At 33.6% G+C, this 20,719-nt stretch overlaps 1 protein-coding gene across 1 annotated transcript in view; it reads right to left on the bottom strand.

Annotated features, from left to right (window-relative positions):
• Positions 1-20,719, bottom strand: part of Hcn1 (hyperpolarization activated cyclic nucleotide gated potassium channel 1) — a 372,019-nt gene that overhangs the window by 65,065 nt on the left and 286,235 nt on the right. Inside the window, exon 5 of the mRNA XM_074077511.1 lies at positions 15,947-16,093. Within this exon, the coding sequence (XP_073933612.1) occupies positions 15,947-16,093 (147 nt within the window). The remainder of the gene's footprint in view (positions 1-15,946; positions 16,094-20,719) is intronic.

Below are 20,719 nucleotides of genomic sequence, written 5' to 3'. Positions count from 1 at the left end.
AGTAACAAATTAGGTATCTGATTTAATTTATCTTAATTTCTCTAATAAGAAGGATTTACAATGAGCTATGTTTTCAGCAAGGATAAGCTGTGTTACTTTTTGAAGAGAGCTTTGTTTGTAATTCCTAAATACTTTTAGTGCAAAAATTATGCAATTAACTCTAAGGATAAGAATTATTGATCTTTATTATTTTTTTGAAAGCTAAAGGAGTTAGAGATAGAAAAGGAAGATTTCATGAATTTATACAGAGTGTCTCAATGTTAACTTAATTCCCATTAATTATTTAATTTCTCATTAGTGAAGATTAATCAAGTTTTTTTTTTTCAGTACTGGGGTTTGAATTTAGAGCTTTGCACTTGCTAGGTAGTTGCTCTACTGTTCGAGTCATGCCTCCAGACCTTTTTGCTTCATTATTTGGAGATAGGGTGTTATGTTCTGACTAGGCTGGCCTGGACCATGACTCTCCTATTTTACACTTCCAGCCTCACTAGGATGACAGGCATGCCCCACCACATCCAGTTTTTTTCTTTTGAGATGAGAGTCTGTCAAACTTTTTTACCCAGGCTAACCTGGAAACACAATACTACCTATCTCTGCCTCCTGCAAGCTTGGGATGACAGATGTGTACCACCTTGCTCAGCTGTTGGTTGAGATAGAATCTCACTAACTTTTGACTGGGCTGGCCTCAAACAATGATCCTCCTGATCTTGGCCTCTCATGTAGCTAGGATTACCAGTGTGAACCACCAGCACCCTGCTCAAGCAAATTTTGTATTAGCAAATTATATTTTCAAGGCATATTCCTTAAAATATATGAAAGAAAACAATCTCTGTATTCTCATCTCATTCATGAACGCAATTTTGTATATTTATGTATTCTCAGATAATTTCCTATTTGACTTAGCAAAGTTGTAATCATAATGTACATTCAATATTTGTTTCCTTTTCTCTCCAGTCTTATGACATAAACTACTTCCCATGTTATGATATGATCCTCATTGATATTCTCTGTAATAGCTAAATGATATTCTATATTGTGTTATTCATATTAAAATTTAAAAACCCAAAAAGAAGAATGAAAAAATATAGACTGCAGTGGCCTTTTAAGACGTAGTGAACTTCAGCATTTTTCACTATTACTTGTTTGAAATCCAGCTATGTCTTTAATTGCTGGATTAACAATCTTCAATTTATGAGTCAGAGCTAATTAGTTTAACAATCTCTGCATGTGCAAATGGAAAAGTATGATTAAGTGGCTTAAATAAAATCTGCCTGCTTCTAAATGATACATCAAAATGAGCTCAATTTTGAGACATATTTAAACATTTTAATATTTTCTGTAGTTACATTTCTCATATGCCTCTAATTTGGTCTTGAGGCATTTACTCACATTTAAACTAAATAATATGAATGAGAACAATTTAAAAAATTTTTTTATTATTGCTGGTGTTCACAAGGAGAGATTTTGTTAGATAGTTTGTGTCAGCTCCTCTCTGTGGTATCTGAGGCTCAAGTGCAATTACGGAGCTCCTTACAGTACACTTTAGTTCCAGCTGCCTATAGTAAGTATAAGAATGACTTGCAGAATGGGCATTAAGCCTATTGACATGGTAAAGCCAGATTGATTTTAACTGTCAAACACAGCAAATGGATGAGCAGAAGTATGCCGAACTACAACGATATTCTCAAATCAGGACAACTGAAAGTACAGTGAATTATAAGAATCAGTGAGGTGATTCATAAAATTTGATAAAAATTTCCATTTAAAATTTTATAATATAATCTGCATAAATTTATTTTCATCGTTAAAAAGTCAGCAATAGAAGCAGTCTATAATGGCAGTGTGTGTGCATGTGAAGGACCTAAGCATATCAGTACAGCAACGAAAACCAGGCACGTGTTCTAAGGTAAATCGAATGAACATTCACTTGCCTCTCACTTTATCTACTTGACTTAAATTTTTATAAGGCATTATATGTTCTGACAGTGTTGTAGCTGAGTTGTATCCCTCTAAAATTCATGTCTTAGGTCCCAGCACCTCAAAATGTGTTTTTTAAAAGGACTTTTGATGAGATGATTAAGTTAAATTAAAACCTTTAGGGTATTATCCTCAAAAGAAGAGGAAATCTGGACACGTATGAAAGAAAGCCAGGATGCACAAGCACAGTGGAAAGGTGTACATCTGGATGGCAAGAAGAGAATCCCAAAAGAAACCAGCCCTGCCAATGCCTTCATCTTTGCCTCCCAGCCTCCAGAGTGGTGATAAAATAAAATTCTATTATTTAAGCCACCCAATTAGTTGTATTTGTTGTGGGATTGCTGGAAAATCATTATAATAAGTTAGGTTTGTAAAACTGTAACAAGAAGAATAAAGTCACTTCTGAAAATCTGCCCTCAAACAGCAGGTCCACTGCACTGAAAGTGCAACTGGGGAGGGGGTTATATGAGATCTAGTGAGGAGTACTCCAAGTAGGTGTGAACAGTCTACACACTTCAAGACCTTCCGAGGTGTTCACTTTGGGAGAAATGAATTCAAAATAGAGAGGTCACATTGTGCTTCAATGCACTGAGGGTGAAACATTCTGATGACAAGAGCGTAGGCAGATGGAAACGGCTCTAGAGATGAGGATTAGAGATGTAGTATTGGGTGCTATGTTACAGGACTCTTTAAAAAAAACTGTACTGATTCATTTTAGTCATTCCGAAGTATACAGTTCATAAGTATAATTGCAATGCTGTGAAACAGTCTCTACTACTGTAATGGAAATCTTTCCATCACCCCCAATAAAAACTCTATGATCATCAAACAAGAACTCTCCCTAATCCCCTGCTTAGCCCCTGGCAATTCCTAGTCCACTTTTTTTGTTTTATTTTCTATTTTTTGTTTTAATGTCTTTTGGGTTTTTGGCAGCACTGGGGTTTGAACTCAGAACTTCATGGTTGCTAGGCAAGTGCTCTATCACTTGAGCCATGTCTCCAGCCCTTCTATTCCACTTTTTGTCTCTGTAAATTTGCCTATTTTAGTGACCTCATTATTGAAATAATGTAATATTAGTATAGGGTTAATATCTGAAGTCCTAGAAATAGCTACTCAGAGAAAGACTGGTGGTAGGAGTGGGTAGCATTAGGAATAAATCTAGGTAAAGGCACAGTAGTCTGGCTCTCCCTCATTACAATAATGCAAATTGCTGTATCCGCTCACCTCCTGTCCAGACTCCCTGATTTAGTGAAAGTAAGGAAAAGTCCAATCGCAAAAGAAGTGGGCATCATGGTAAGAGAAGGATGAGGCCTGAGAAGCTTAAAAAATGATTATAAAGTAAATTATGTTTGCAACAACTCACACTATACACTTAATGCATATGAGGAATGGATTATTTTGAAAATTTTTAAATTCAATACTCAATTTATTTTAGTGTAGAACCTTTGGTAAAATTATGTAAATTTTCACCTCCCATGAATTTTAGAGATGTCTGTCATTCAGTAAGAATTGATACAGAATTGACAACTTACATGTGTAATAGAGACTTACTGTTTGTTATTTTACATATGCCATCTTATTTAATCTCCATAACAACCTTGAGAGACTGGTATTGCTTGTCATCTTAACTGTGCAGAATAAGTTGGTACAATCAAGAAGATTCCAGATAGAAAAGTCAAGATAATCTTTTCAATTGCATATGTAGATTTATTTTTTTTAACTTAGAATAATGTTAAGCTTATAAAATACTGTACTTTAGTACAAACTGTTCTCATGGAGACCTTACCCAATTTTTTCATAGATTCACATTTATTGCCAGGAGACATTTATCAAGCTAAGAAATCAAAATTGGTATACTACTATTTAATTCCAAACTTTATCTACACTTGATTATTTTCCCACTTGTGTTCCAGAACCCAATCCATAATGCCACATTGAATGTAACTTACATAGGTATTTGAGGCGTTCATTAAGCACGGGAGTTTACATAGCTTTGCTTTAAGAAATTAAATTTCATAAACGTGAGGGGGCTGCAGATAAATGAAAACAGTTTGTTGATTTTTAAAAATTTATTATGTATGACAAATGAAACTCTACTAAATAAAGTCATAAGTGTGACATATTGTATATGCATATTCTTTTCTAGTAATATTAACATACATATAATAAATGTAAATATTATTGAATATATTATATATTGTGAATTATATTTTATATGTTAAGTGATAAATCAAATTATATAGCTATAAAATAAGTTGTAGATTATAGCATATTAAATACATAATAAATTATATATCTATATTGACATTTGCAGAAAATTATAAATATGCACCATTAGAGTCAAAAGAAATTAATTTTGAAATAACTCAGAAGAGTTTGCAACAAATAAAAAAAAATCATGATATTGGTATTTTGTTTTTTTAAGTTTAGTGAAATAGCTAAGAATGAAATTCTTATAACTAGAAATTAAGTTTTATAGATTATACTATGAAAATTAAGTAAGCCTCTTTGGTACTGATTTTTTTTGTCCTCACCTACTGTGTGCTCATTCATTTAAAAATGATCTTAGATCTATTTTCCTCAAATTAACCTACTTATTGTGAAAATTTATCTTTCTGAAAAGCATGTGCTGCTTTTTGTTGAGATAGTTTCTAATGTGTACAAATTACTATAACACCTTTTTCATAAAAGTATTCATATGCTTTCTTATATGTCTTATTTCATATGACCATTCTTTGGTTTTCCTTGAATAGTATGACTCAGACTACAGAATTCCAATTGTAGCCATATATCAAATATTTTTACTTTCCTTCATTCACTTTTGAGGTTTACTCTTTACTTGTTCTAGATTTTCCTGCTCATGATCACTGGAATTAACCAATTTACAGCTCACATTTATGTCAGTTAAATCATAGAATTCACATAAGGAGCTTGCAACATTTAAACATACTAATATCAATATTAAGAGTTTCTAGGTCAGTATCAGTATAAATAATATCATTGAGCACTTTTTTACAGTGAGTACTGTGCTAAGTGTTCACTTACTCTTAAAAATAACTAAAAAAACCTGTTTGCTGGGGAGTAGAAATAGGCTAGTCCCTTTTGTATAAAATAGATTTATTTTCCCTCCATTACAATCATTACTAAACATTTCAAGTATATAAATTGTGCATAAATTCCCCTGTCATAACAGGGGAAGTATTTTTAAAATCTCAAACTTAAGGCACTCTGAAGATTTCAGAGGCAATATGTAATATCCATTCTTTCCTTTTAGACATATTAGCATTTGACTTTCAAATGTTCAAAATGTGTATTTTAAATCATGACTAGTTTTCACTTAAGAGCTCAGATCTTTCTAGTGTTACTTTTGAGCTCTCAGATTGCATTGTTTATATGCTTATCTATGTCAAATATATCTGTACACAGTGCCACTAAGTGATTTGATGATTGAAGTGATATGAAAACTGAGGATCTCTAATACTGGTATGTGTTTCACTTAAAATGAATATTTAAGCGTCAGTATCTTCTCAGTCATCATCATCACCAACATTTTCATCATTACAATCTCCACCACCACCAACATCACTTTTAGATGATGTACATCATCTTACTCTATGTGTGGCTGAGGCAGTTTTCAAACTCAAACAATGAGATATCCTAGTCATCTGCATAATTGAACAACATGAAGCTCGTGAGTCTCAGGGAATATTTTTAACAACATAGAATTGATTTGGTATAAGCTAGAAAAATGTATTATACATACTCTTCTTTAATAGTTTTGACTTAAAACTACAGAAGTCTATTTTATTTCTTTCTGATTTATGTCTAATTCATTGCAGAGCCTTCATGCAGAATATAAGCCTTACAAAGCCCCAATATCCTTCCAATCTTAATTATGTTTACACTGATTGCATTGACTTGTTAGTAATAATCAAGGTAGAGCATTAGTTGGATTTCCAGGTATCTTAATTATTTTAGTTTGATTTCTATTATTAATTCTTTCTATTATCACTTAAAATAATTTTCATCACTATTGTAGCTATGAAAAATTATATGGTTTTCCCAAAACAAAAAAAATGCTGCAATAATAATGAAACCAAACTTTATTTGATTTGTAGTCACACACCCTTTAATTTAATGATTGTAGAGGAAAATCTCTTTATTCTTCAGTTTATTGTCTTTCTTCCTTGGACCAAAGAGAAGCAGAATAAGGAGCTGGATTTGTAATCAAAGGTATCTCTTTTATTTACCACGTCCTCTTTACCCCAAACTTCATATTGTGCCCACTTTGTTTAAATTCCACATGTGCTTCCAGATTCAGTGCAAATCTTTCTCTTTGGTGGCTTTCCAGTCAATTCCAGACCATGATGAGCACGTTTATTTTTCTGAACAATTTTAATGTAGATTTAACTATAAGTGACTTCCTACATTGTTTGTATTTTTACTTTTACTTATTTCAGCATAGTTTTTTTTTCTCCTATGTATTTTGTCTCTCCAAGCACATAGTAATCACTTTCTTTGAGACTGAAAAGCACATTTTATAATTTAACTTTCCCATCACACCTGGATCAAAGTCTTGTACACATTAAGAAATCAATTGATGTTTTGGTCTGTCTCTTTTCTGGAATCTAGGGATACATGGAAAAAGTCTTAGGCCAAAAGAGAAAAGACAGTTCTTTGTTAGGTAACATGACCATAATATAGTTACTTATGCAGTTTTCCTAGTCTTTGTCATGTCAGCCTATTACAGGAGTATCTGCTAATTTATGAGATGTTGGCATGGCTTTAAAATATTATGATTCTAGCCTGTTTTAGTTAATTTTCACTAAACTTCATTTAAAAGGAGACATTTAAAAGATCAATGAATATGTACTTTAAAAATGATTCAGAATACATTAAGTAAATATGCATGCAAATTATACTTTCTTGTATAACAACCTATTTGACAAACTAAAGGTCAGAAGGACAAGGATAATACTCTCAGCCCAATTCATGTTCTGTGAAAATGAAATATACTGACGTTCTGTATTCTACTGGGACACATGGTCTGTATCTATTTTCAGCCCATGGCTCTTCACACTCCATTGTTAAAAATAGATCAGTTCTGAACTTTGGAGACAGGCTCAGAAGGGCATTAACCTCTTTCATGACTGTTAAGTTTGCCATTTTGCTCTAATCAAATCAGTGTAATCTGATCATGTTAAAAATAAACCTTCTTATTTTGTACATATTTCAACACACTCTTATAAGCAGAGGGTACAACTCAGTGAAGTTTTCTAGTTAGTTCTTATTTTTAAATATACTACTGGCCATTACTAAAAAATACACCAGTCTTATGGTCCTAATATTTCAATGTCAAGTTTTGATGCTAAGGCATTGCCTCCAGAAATCTGGCTGCTAAAACGAAGGAAGAATTATTAACAGGTTGAATTAATTGTGAAAGAAAGAGGACATATGATAAAGCTGGGCTTGGTGTCTGTCTTGTATATAAGTCTAACAATTTTGAATCATCCTCTTAGCCCTTCATATAGTTATACTTGATTACTTAAATGCCCATCTTTCACTAAACTATAAAAGCCGTAAGGGTTAGGATTATAGCCTATTCTACATGGAAACATAGTAACATTTAAGAGTTAAATTTTACTGTGTTCTTACTATGTGCCAGACATTTTTCTAATTGTTAATATTTTTTCATACTTAATCTTTACAAAATTTCCATGACATAGTTATTATCATCATTTATGTTTCAAAATGAGGAAAATGAAGTACACATTGGTTAAGAAAAGGGCCTGAAGTTGTACATCTGGTTACTGTTGGAGCTGGATTTAAGTGAGGCCATGTTGATGACCTTGGCTCCAAACATCCTCTTATTTCCAGGTTTTCATTCAGTATTTGCTTTATAGGTGAAAGATTGTGTGCACTGAAATGATACTGAGAGATTTCACCTCTCCAGAATAATGAAACTTGGATATTTCTGAGCAGTAAAGGGAAACAAAACCAAACCACAAGTGGATGGGATGAGAAGAAAGAGGAGGGATTTCCAGAGGAAGGAAAGGTCGGGCAAGCACTGAGAGGGTATGAAAGTACACAGAGATCACTGAAGCCCAACTCTGCAGACTTGTAATTTTAACTTGATATAGCCAAACACCAACTAGAGAATAAAAATTAGACATAATGAATACCTCACAAAAGAACAGCTATGATTTAAAATACCAGCTTTCTGGGTATGATCTTAATGGATTTTCCTCTGAAAACTGTAGTTGTTACTTTACTTTCTGGCCCAAGTATTGTAGGGCACAGTGAAATGAAGAAAACACTTCAGATGACTTTACAATCTCTTCCTAGGGTACAGTGGAGCTTAGTATGCAGGTTATGTGGCCTGCAGAATAAATAACCTCATCTCCTCTGTGAATCTTCTATACCCTGAAGATCTCACTACCTAAATCTGCACACAGAAACTGACAGTAGTTGTTTGAAAAGCCATTGAGAATAGTCTCCAAATGTTGTCATCCACTTGGGCTACTATAACAGTAGTATCACAGACTGAATGGCTTACAAACAATAAGCTAGCTCTGGAAGTGGAGATGTCAAAGATTAAAGTACGAACAGATTGGTGTCTGGTGAGAGTCCTCTTTCTTATTCATGAATGGTGATCTTTTTACAATGTTACAATGTCCTCACATGGCAGAAAGGACAAAGAGTCTCTCAGGGGCCTCATTTATGAGGACACTAATCCCATCTAGGAGTGTTCCACCCTCATGACAGAATCACCACCCAAAGTCCTACCTCCTAAGAACATAACCTTGGGGGTTATTTCCACATCTGAATATAAGAGTATGGGCAAAAACATAGAAGCAGCAATAGTAGAGAAAAAGTACTTTGTGTATATTCCACATGTGCTGTTGGGTTTTCATAATTGCACAAAACATTTATATACCTTTTTTAAATGGTACATTCTATTGGAACTCTCTCACCCTCCCCACTCTCTGAGCTAACTCTTCACTGTATCATTAATGTGTAAACCTGGAGAAAATTGAAAAGAAAGTTAAAACAGAGCTTTCAGACCAAGCATGGTGATTCACAGCTATAATAAAACTGATTATCTGCTTGCAGAAAACTGAAACTAGATCCATATCTGTCACCCTGTACTAGTACCAACTCAAAGTGAAATAAGGACCTTAATATCAGACCCAAAACCTTGAAGTTAGTACAGGAAAGAGCAGGAAATACACTGGAAGCAAAAGGCAAGGACTTTCTCAGTAGAGCTCAAGAGGCCCAGCAATTAAGAGAAAGGATGGACAAATGGGACTACATGAAATTTAAAAGCTTCTGCACAACAGAAGAAATGGTCTCTAAATTGAAGAGACCATCCACAGAATGGGACAAAATCTTTGCTAGCTATACATCTGACAAGGGACTGATAACCAGAATATATAGGGAACTCTAAAAACTAAACTCCCTCAAAATCAATGACCCAATAAAGAAGTGGACAACTGAACTAAATAGAACTTTTTCAAAAGAAGAAGTCCAAATGGCCAAAAAACACATGGAAAAATGCTCACCATCCCTGGCCATAAAGGAAATGCAAATCAAAACCACACTAAGATTCTACCTCGCACTTGTTAAAATTGCTACCATCAAGAACACCACCCAAAACAAATGTTGGCAAGGATGCAGGGGAAAAGGAACCCTTATACACTGCTGGTGGGAATGCAAGCTACTGCAACCAGTTTGGAAAACAATTTGGAGGCTCCTTAAAAAACCAAACATACATCTGCCATATGATCCAGCAATCCCACTCCTGTGGATATACCCAAAGGAATGCGACTCAGGTTATTACAAAGGCACCTGCACATCCATGTTTATTGCAGCACTATTTACAATAGCTAAGCTATGGAAACAGTCAAGATGTCCCACTACTGATGAATTGATTAAGAAAATGTGGTATTTACACACAATGGAATTTTACTTAGTCACAAATAAGAATGCAATTTTGTCATTTGCAAGTAATGGATGGAACTGGAGAACATTATGTTAAGTGAAGTTAGTCAGGCTCTGAAGGACAAAAATCACATGGTCTCCCTCATATATGGATTATAGACTCAAAACAAATGTAGTAATTATTATTGGACATGGGTCACACACTAAGGGGAAAACATGCACAGGAGAAATAAGGAAAAAAAGGAAACGTAAAACTTGAATTGTTTGATGTGCTTACTCTATAGGAGGAAATACAATAATCTTAAACTGACAGAGGCCACTATGTGAAGGGGATTAGGAAGTAGTGAAGAGGTCTGGTAGAGATGAACCAATGTGGGCTGTAATACACATGTGCATGGAACCAACACTAGGAATCTTCTGTATAGCTATCTTTATCTCAAATTAACAAAAATGCTGTCTTTCTTATTGTCTATTATGTTTTCTCTTCAACAAGATGTTCTGCCCAGAAGTGAGGTGGAGAGAGTCAGGTGTTAGATGGAGATGTGGCCTAAATATTGTATACACATGTAAGTAAGTGTAAAAACAATAAAAAAAAAATCAGAAAATTGAAAAGAAAGTAAAAACAGAACTTCCTGGCCAAGCATGGTGATTCACAGCTATAATATCAGCTATGTTGGAGACGGAAGTAGCACTTGCATTGCTTGAGGCCAACCCAGGAAAAAAAATTAAGAAGACCTATCTCTAAAAATAAGCCAAGTGTGGTGGTAATGTCTGTAGTCTCAGTTATGTGAGAAATGGAGGTAGGAGGATCATGATTTGAAGCCAGCCCCAGATAGAAGCATGAGATCTTATCTGAAAAATATACTAAAGCAAAAAGAACTGGGGACATGGTTCAAGTAGAAGAGTGCTTGATTAGAAAATACAAAGCTCTGAGTTCAAATCCCAGTACTGCCAAAAAAAAAAAACCAAAAGAACTTTCTGGAATATAGTGTATATACCTCAAACACAATCACAGAACATAGAAATAAATGCCAGCAAAATCTTGAAGCACTAGAAAAGCATAATAACTATGGCAAAATTACAGTGATGCTAATTCTATGAGCAAACTCCTCATTACACTGAACATTGCTTTTCTTACTCATACAGGTACCACTGATTTATTGCAAAATGCTCTCACTGAGTCCTAATAATCAATGATTCCTTAAGGTCATTGAATAAGTATGGTGATCCTTATGTAATCTGAATGTGTTTATTTATGTAACAAGTATTTATTGATTATATAATACCTGTGGGCAGGAGGTAGGATGGACATCAAGAAAAACAGAGTCCTTCCTTCCTTTTTAAATTCTGAGTTCATATGCCAGAACAGAAAACAAACAGTAAATCCTGAGGGAAACCTGATGGTAGGGTGATGAGCACGTCGGAAATGCTGGTGTGGTGGAGAATGACTACAAAGGATTTACCTTCGTGAGCTTCTCAGGGAAGTCTTCTTGGGTGACTTAACATTTGCATCGAGGCTTCAACAATAAGAATAAGCCACATATTTGTTAAAGGTGATTCATCAATTCGCCTCTAACATATGACAAAGATGAATCACGTAATTTCTACCTCAGAAATGAAAATACAAAAATTATTTTTGAAATACCAACTTACCGAATTAATTTTATAGGCATGGTATGAAATTTTTGTAAAAGCTTTCAAAGATCATCCAAATGAAATTTTTACTCCTATTTTAGATCTACTAGGGATACTTTAAAAGCTTGACCATAAGATGACAAAATAATGTACACTAAATTGACTATAAATATGAAGAATAATTTTACTTTCCTTCTTATTGCATTTTACTTTTTCTTCTTTTTTGTTATTAAGCAATAGTTTATTTGTTCAAGTTCTTGAAAGTGTAAAGGTGTAATATATCCTTCACTGCTGTAAGTTTTTCAGTTCCCAGACTTTATCAGCTAAAATCACCACTCTTAACTATATGGCGACATCAGAATTTATGCAAAATGTACATAAAATAAGTCTCCTGATAATCAAACATTTTAAGTGAGAAGTCTTTTATAAGATTTCATGGTTTACTCAAATTGAACATATAATAAGCAATTCTACATGGTGTTTGTGCATACATGAAAAGAAGCATCTAATATTTTTATGTTTTTTGTCACAGAATATCAAATATCTAGCTTTCCCCTTATAAGTGCCCTGGTTCACTCATTGGACATTTCTTGGGTCCTTGTTCAATGTCTTTTATGTGTCAAACATTTTCTAGACACTAAATGCACAGGGGTGAACAAAAATACACCTTCATGCAATTTTATGTCTCACTTCCCAATTGAAATGTTACTTGTAAAAGATGGGGTGAAGTGTTTTCTTACTTTTTAGATAGTCTTGTGATCCACCATGATTTAAATACAGCAGTTTGTACTATCCCAGTTTGATGAGAAATAGCTGTCTTTGCTCTTATTAAACATTCCTTCAAAACACATCTGGTACTTTTAGACTCAAATTTTATTTCAGTAATGACTCTTGCTATTTCTCTGCCACATTATTCCTTACTTTCCTTTTCTGCTCATGTTTTTCCCTTCTAATATTCAACTCAGAATAACATTAAGAATAGATTTTTGTGTGATTCTGATTGCCAAGGAGTAAAAGCTAAAGAACAGAACAGTAAATGAAGAAACACTGCTTTCACCTTTTTAAGGTGTTAAATGTGAAAGTAGTTTATATTTCCACTCCTAGGAACTCAAGTATTATTAATTATTAATTCTCATTTTCTTTCATAATTCTGTTAAAGACAATTCACTCATTACACATTTCATGAGCTCCTGCTGTTAGCATCTTATATCTTTAATGCTAGTCTTAATGATATAAGAATAATGAAGACACAGGTCTATTTGCAAGAAACTCATAGTCTTGTAAGAGACAATAACCCAACAGATGATAAACACTGTGACAGAGGCAGAGTGGCTGAGGCAATTTTATGAAGAAGGAAAGGTTTGGTAAGAGTGCTTAATGGCAGGCAAAGGTAAGATGAATAAAAGTATGGAATATAGAAAATAACATAAAGAAAAGCAAAGAGGCAATCAAAATTTTTTAAAGAAATTATCAACAACACCTTATTGATAAGCAATAATGTGAAGTAATGAAGGTGGAAACAGGCCATGAAGGGCCTCCTATGTCATGTTAATGAAGTAGGACTTGTTCCTGAAAGTATTGGGAATTCATTGCCAGGTTCTAAGAAAAGAGTGACATCATCAAATTTGGGTTCTATACCAATGAATATGGTATGCATTTGACCTGGTTGAGATTAAAGTCAGGCAGAAAAGTTGTGAATGTTCTTTAGAAGTTGTGGTAAAAGGTTCTGAGAAGCTGAACTATGACATTGGAATATATAAGGAAAAATTCTGGTCATTATTAAGTAATTGAATAGTTGTAGGAGTTGAGGAAATGGGAAGTTTGTCTGTCAATGCAGATAAAAGTGAAAAATATATTCTTTCCCTCTTGAGACCAGTGTAAATTATGGTATGGTAAGAGAAAGAATAGTAAATAAAAAACACATTATATATAAAAAAATTCTTGTCATCCTCATTTTACATTCCTTTCAGAATTTGTTTTTAAACACATAGGACCATTTCACATTTAGTGGTCCAATATGTAAGAACCATTTTTATACTTGCTCTGTCAGCTTTCTGTATTCCTCATGACATTTTGTGCTGGACTCCTAACTTCCCCCTGCTTCTTGGATTATAGTTTTATCTTTATCACATTTACTATATTTGATTTGTTTGTAGAACTACCTTTGTCTCCAAGCTGTGGCTACTTCAGTCTACCTTTGAAAAAGAAGTCTGTATTACATCAAAAAGATAAAGCAGAGCCTATTTACTCAGAGATTTTTTAAACAAATGAAATATTGCTTTCTTTTACAAAAATACAAAAAACATTTGAATCATATTCTGCAAATAAAGCAGATTTTTGTATCCTAATTTGATTGAATAGAGTAGGAAAGATAAGCTACAAAAATATCAGTAGCAGATGTTTAATTTCTTTTGTTCTCAAAACCCTCAGCTGATATTTCATTGCTTTAAAAATAAAAATAACTTAGTGAATACAAAAATTTAGTGGTGATTATAAAGAAGAAAGATATCACTTAATCTGGGTTATTTAATTTATTCTAAATGTATAGGGAATTCAAGAAAAATATAAAATAAAAGGCCCTTGCTCTTAAGAAAAAATTCAACACAAAGGTGTGAAAAACAAATGTGAGAAAGTAATCTTAATGTAGGCAGAAAAGATAGGCAGCATTCAAGGGTTATGGACAAGTACACTTGGGTGACAGAGAAAAAAGAGATCTAGTCTTTCCTCTGATCAAAAAGGGAGAAATAAAGAGGTATTTGAATTAGGTATTTGAATTTCTCATCTGTTCCAACAGATGAGAAACATTTCTGGAAAGTCTATGATGCAAGGGTGAGAAATTATAACCATTTTTTTGCAAAATAGCAAATTGCTGACCTTGCTTATAGGCCATGTTGTAAAATGTAGGGCAACAACAGAAAGGAAAGCTGGAAGTTCAGCTAAGTCAGAGCACAGAAGAGCTGGAACATATCCTACGGGTCTATATTTGATTTCATTTGTAATGTAAAGACTAAAAGTTTCTGAGAAATGACCAGTTCATGTGCATAAAAGATTAGACCGGCAGTGGTGCTTTAAATGTTATTTACAGAAAATAGACAAAAGTCTAGAAGACAAACTAAGAGGAAAAGACAAATATTCCAGTTGCAGTGAGGAAGGAAGCAAGGTATTGCAGTGAGGAAGGAAGCAAAGCATGGATGTGAGATGCATTAAGAATGTGAATTGATGAATTTCTGTGCAGATACAGAGTGAAAAGATACAACACAGGACTAAAGTTTTACATTCCAAGTGACCTAAGAGAATGACTAAAATTTTACACAGCGACTCTAAAAGACAAGTGGTTTAATGATGGAAGATAATAGCTTCATTACATAGCATGTTATATATGTATGTGGTGCCAGGGGACATCATGTAGCTTTTAAGAAAATGGAGTTTATGGCAAAACCTTAGAGCTAAAATGTAGAAAATTGAAGTGTGAGATGAAATGAATTAAACAGAATGAATTCAGAGGGAGAAAATGAAAAGCCAATAGATCGTTAATGATTCAATGTTAAAAAAAAAAAGACCACAAAAGGATTCTGCACACAAGCTTTGTCAGCAACATTAGAAAGCACCACCAACAGCTCAACAACAAAGGATTGATGACTAACAGGATACTGATAATTCTCTAGAAGTTAGCAATATTGGTCAAGAACTGAAGACAAAACCACAATGCACTGATTACATAGAAATCTCATGAGAAATGTGATAATAAAAGAAATTAGAGACCAAAGCAGTACAAAAAATATGAAGACTCAAGAGCATGCTCTCTTGTTCTAAGAGTGATGTGAATATGCTTGTGGGCTGAAGGAAGTTCTAGACAGGGACAGAAAGAAGATCCAGATAAAGTATTCTAATCAGGTAATAAAAGATGAAATGCTCAAAGCAGTTCAGCTTCTCCTGATCAGGGTTCAGCATATGACCGGAAAAAAATGAAGATGGAAGGAAGAGTAGAAATAAAAGGAAGAAGGAAGGAAGGAAGGAAGGGAGGGAGGGAGGGAGGAAGGGAGGGAGGGAGGAAAGGAAATGTTTGGTAATCCTGAAAGAATGGAAGACTGGGAAGCTATAGACAATGAGGTTACCAGAAGGAATTTTTCAGAGCCAGGGAAACATAAAACAGAATAGTCAGAGAATCATAATCAGAAGACCAATTTTCTGATGCTCTTTTTAAAAATAACTAAAAGTCTTTTTAAGAGAGAAATCTAAAGAGGTTAAAAGCAGAAACTATATCTTAACATTTAGTTCTGATTTTTTTCTTTTTCTTTTGAGTAGTGTCATAACTGGACTAGAGGACTTTCCATGAATAAAAGAAAATAAATGATAAAAATGTATCATGGTGATCGAGAACAATAAATCTTACCTCTCTCAGAGGATCATTAAGTTCATTGAGAATATTTTCCTCATCAAATATTTTCCCTTGATATCTGTGTTCATAGTAATCATGTATCTTCTGACGCATGTCAGCTGGTAACTTATGGAAGGACATATATTGTTCCACTTGCTTATACTGTAAAGAAAGGAAAGAGATTAGAAAACATTGCTAGGCTGTATGCGAAATCAGCATGCCACTTTGTTGTGCTACATTAAATAACATTTGAATACTCAGTAACAAAAAGAAGAAATTCTTTAAGAGGAAGAGAAGTTTCAGTGACTTTCTCTATAACACTGTTATGTAAGAAAAAGCTGATATGTAGCTGTACTAGACAAGTCCTGTCCTTATTTCTGGAGATGTTTGTGTATCTGGTTGCTATTTTGGGAAAACAAACAAAAGAAACAGGGTAGTGGGATACATGATGCACTTTTAGGCTCTTAAACTCTACTGGACAATCCCAAATTAGCTTCTGCACTAATGATTTACAATTAGTCTAAAACCAAGATTGTAGACATTGGCAGTTCAAATCAGAGACTTAAAAGTGCTCCATTTGCCCAGAATTGGATCCATGGGGAATTCATGATGTGGGAAGGGTCTCGGAACACTAGTGATTATGCAAATTCTTTTTCTATAGCTAAGTCATATACTTTGCCTTTAAATAAAAGTCTCATAGTAGTATGCCCTGTTGAATCCAGTGAGTCCTGAAAACAATGAAAAACTTTCTCACTGACTGGCATACATGGAAGTTCTATCAATTCTGGCCAAATAAAGGATTCATTTTTCTTTAGGACCTATATGTGTGAAGTCCTTTAAGCTTCCTTTCTACAACACATAGCATGCCCAACTTCTTGGAACACTAAGAATCTGTAGCCTTAACTCACATAGTATGCTTTACATTTCTCCTTCCTTTACCATGCAGTTTCAGAGCACAAAGCACACATTAAAACTTAGTAGTATTTTACTCACTTGGTATAAATCAGAGCTTGTGTGCAAAGACTTACTCCTGAGGGGAAAATGTAATCTGTCCTACCTCCATCTCTGAAATTGGAAAATTTGTCTTTAATTAGCTAAATACAAATGTTACATACAAAGATATCTTATTTTGTATTGAAAACCAGCATTGCCTGAATATAATTTTTTTTCCTCACATAAGTCACTTCATCTTTCTGTACCTCAATATATTAATAGGTTTAATAGGCTCAATTAATAGTTTAATAATAGGTTCTATTGAATATTATTCCTTGTTCTTCAGGTTAAAGTTCCAAAATTCTATGGATATTTATTGTTACTCAAATTAAGTTTGATGTTCAGTGATGTTTAATGATTCATTATTGCATATTTATTGACATAATGAATATGTAATTATTGTGCAAGAATTATTGATCTGACAAATATGAGATGATTTCTGTGTGCCCATGGTTCTTAAATGATCACCAAACCAACAGTATCACCTGGGAACTTGTTAGAAACACATACTCATAGTCTCCACCCCATATCTACTGAATTAGAAACTACATTTGGAAGCCAGCAGGCTGTGTCTTCACAGGTCCTCTACATGCTAAAATTTCAATTCACTGCTCTATGAGTGTGTTATCTTAGGACACAAGGAAGCATATTCGACTGAGAGTAGGAGAAAAATTAATTTGGTTTCGGAAAGTTAAGTTTTAGAGGTTCAAGGCACACTCTCATGCTTATATGTTGGTCAAACACTCAGAGAAGAGATAAATAGGTCATCAGTGACTAAAGAAGCATGAAGGGATAATGTGTCAAATGACATGAAAGGAAGGAAAAAGTGACACTGACATTTTAAAAGCCATTGGGCCATGGAGATTGATCAACTTAAGGGTAGTGTTAATAACTTTCAAGAAGTAAAAGCAGAACAAGAGAAACACAATTAGCAGAACCCACATTTCAAGAGCAAGTGGTTAAAACATGCATGGTCTAAGAAAAGGAGTTGCCAAGAATTTGGAAAGTAGGCAATAATCACTCTTAGGACACAACAGTTATGAATACCAGGAGTGATTTCTTTCTGTCTGTTTCCCTTACACCTAACAAGACTTGCAAAATAAATGAACTTATCACTTCCATGTGATATGACAAAATAAAAATAACAAATAAATTTGAAGAAGATACCTAGTGGCAGTTGGAAAATGAAATAATCTAATGTTGACTGGTAGGAACAAAAGTGATTAATAGAAATGTTTCTATTGGTTGTAGTAATAGAGCATATGCAAAAGATTGCTTGCTATATTTAATACTCACTTCCAGATTTTTGAAAGGCAAAGATGCAAATACAATTCTTTCTAAACATGGAAAATAAACGTTCATTGAAGAGACCAAAAATTTTGAAATTTTATCATTCTAATATTTTGTGTAATTAGAATATATAGCAGTAATACATACATATGACATAAAAAACAGAATATAAAAAGAGTATTTATAATGTATGGTGATAGTCCACTCTAACATCCACTAGTTTTACTCTCCCCATGTTAACAGGTGTTTTGTTCATATTATTAAGCAACATGCTTCTGTTTCTGTTTCTTATAGAAATTAATTACAGGCATCATTCATTGACTTTTGGCATTAAAATGGGATTTAGCCACCTTTAGTTCTTCAATCTTCCTTTTTTCATGGTATAAACATATCAGTAGTGCCTTCCCTCTGTATCCATTGTAATATTATGTAACACATTTACCTTCTATTGTTCAGAGAACTCTGACAGTTTATAGAATGAAAGTAACAAATTCTCTCCTTCACTTCTACTTGCTAACCTCTCTTAACCTCTACCTTACAATGTGAAGTTAGATTATAACTTTGTACTAATTGAACTTTTCAAACCCATAAAATACTTACCATTTCTATGTAAATATTGATCATACTGCCAAGTAGAAATTTTAATGACATTTACTTTTGTTTCTTGAACATTTAAATCAGTTTGATTTCTTGCACAATTAGCTTTTACTTTAGTCTCACGTTTTCATCAGCCCATATATCCCAATAGACAGATTTTGTTTTCTTTTTTAGAAATTTTCCTGTAGGGTTCTCTTTCCAAAATACTTGATTGGGTTCACTATTCCTAGACCCCAGGCTTCTCTTTTGGTTTATTTGTTGCTGAAACAAATGTGTGAGTAAACAACTAAGAAATGTTATATAAGATAAAGTATTTCTGAATATTTTTATGGGTGAAAATGCAATGATACTTTCAATTTTAATCAATAATTTGGTACATAAAGAATTTTATGTTGAATTTCTTGAATTTCTATATTTCTCTTACATTTTAGAATATTTCCTGAGGTTCTTGGAAATAATTTTCATTCTAGATATTTATTTGCTTGACTTTTCTAATTTTAGTATTTTAGGTTAAAAATAACATAAAATTTTAAAAATTATTTTAAGGTTAGATTTTATTCCCTGAAATATCTGGGATGTCTAAGAAGATATGATTCAAATGTTTCTACCACATTTAACCTCAGTAAAATTTTCAGTGACCTTACCCTGTACACATTTGTGTACATGCTGGGAAAAGGGGATAGAAAAGAGAATGGAAATAGCACATATAACTATCCTTATGAATACAAAAGAAGAGATAGAATGATAATTGATGAAAATAGGGGGCATGGTAAATGTAAGGAATTCCAACAAATCTGAAAACAAATCCATTTAATTTCATTTATATGGTTGTCAGAAGCAAAATATGGCATTCTTGTCAAAACACTGAATCATCTTAGTTTTCCACATATTCCTTCATCTCAGTTCTCTAAGTATCAACAAATCATGTAAATTCTGCCTAACAAAAGTTTCTATAATTCATTTCTCTGCATCTTCATTATTACCATTCTAATCAAAGCTACTTTATTTTTCTCCATAACTCATGACTAGCTTTCTAACTACATTCACTGTATCTATTTGCACCTGTCTTCTTCCAACTCTAATCCATATTCCATTTTAAAACAGTCACCTTATTGGCACTCACTTTCTTCCTCAAAGCCTTTTAATTGGTTTCACACTGCCTTCAGAGTCAAGCTGACAACCTTGGCTATGTACTTGTATGGTTTTCTGCTGCTTTCTCTGCCTGACGTTGTCTCTCAATCACTATGCCCACTTATAGTAAATTACTGTTTCCTCCCTCTGGAACGTTCTTCCGTTACATACTTGCTTGGCTAATTCAGCCTTCAAATCTCTCCTCTAATGTCACAGGACACCAGGAAAGTATTCTTTGACTCCCTCTGCCACTTAAAATCCTCTTGCTTACACATTTAGAAAGAACGCAGAGTTTACCTCTTAGTCATGTTAACAGCACCTGAAATTATATTTTGGAGAACTATTCTTGCCTATCTTATGGAACACTGAATCTGGTGATGCTTAATCTTATACATATTAAGCACCCAAGTGTTCTCTAAATGGGAGTCTAGAGTGTTAGACATTTTCAGAAAATTCTTTGTATAAAAAGGAGACAAAGAATGTAGTACCTGCATACTTTCAGTTGAAAGAGTGGTGTCAGTGGAGAGTATCAGGCAGGGACACTCTCCTGCATGGACTGACAAGTTTTGGTTAGCATTTCATTAATATTGTTTAGCATTCTTTATTATTCATATTTTTAATATGGGAGGTTCTGAACTTTATGACCTACTGTGAAAAATCTAAATTTATCTGTTTTCTAAAAAAAATCGTATAATGTCAAAATCTACATATCAGCCATACTTAAAATACATGTGTAGATGGGAGGGAAATCACAGATTGGAAAAGAAAATTTACCTT

Source organism: Castor canadensis, chromosome 6, assembly GCF_047511655.1.
Source record: "Castor canadensis chromosome 6, mCasCan1.hap1v2, whole genome shotgun sequence".
Classification (NCBI taxonomy): Eukaryota; Metazoa; Chordata; class Mammalia; order Rodentia; family Castoridae; genus Castor; species Castor canadensis.
Note: the sequence above shows the minus strand (reverse complement) of the source record. Positions and strands in the feature narration are given on the sequence as shown.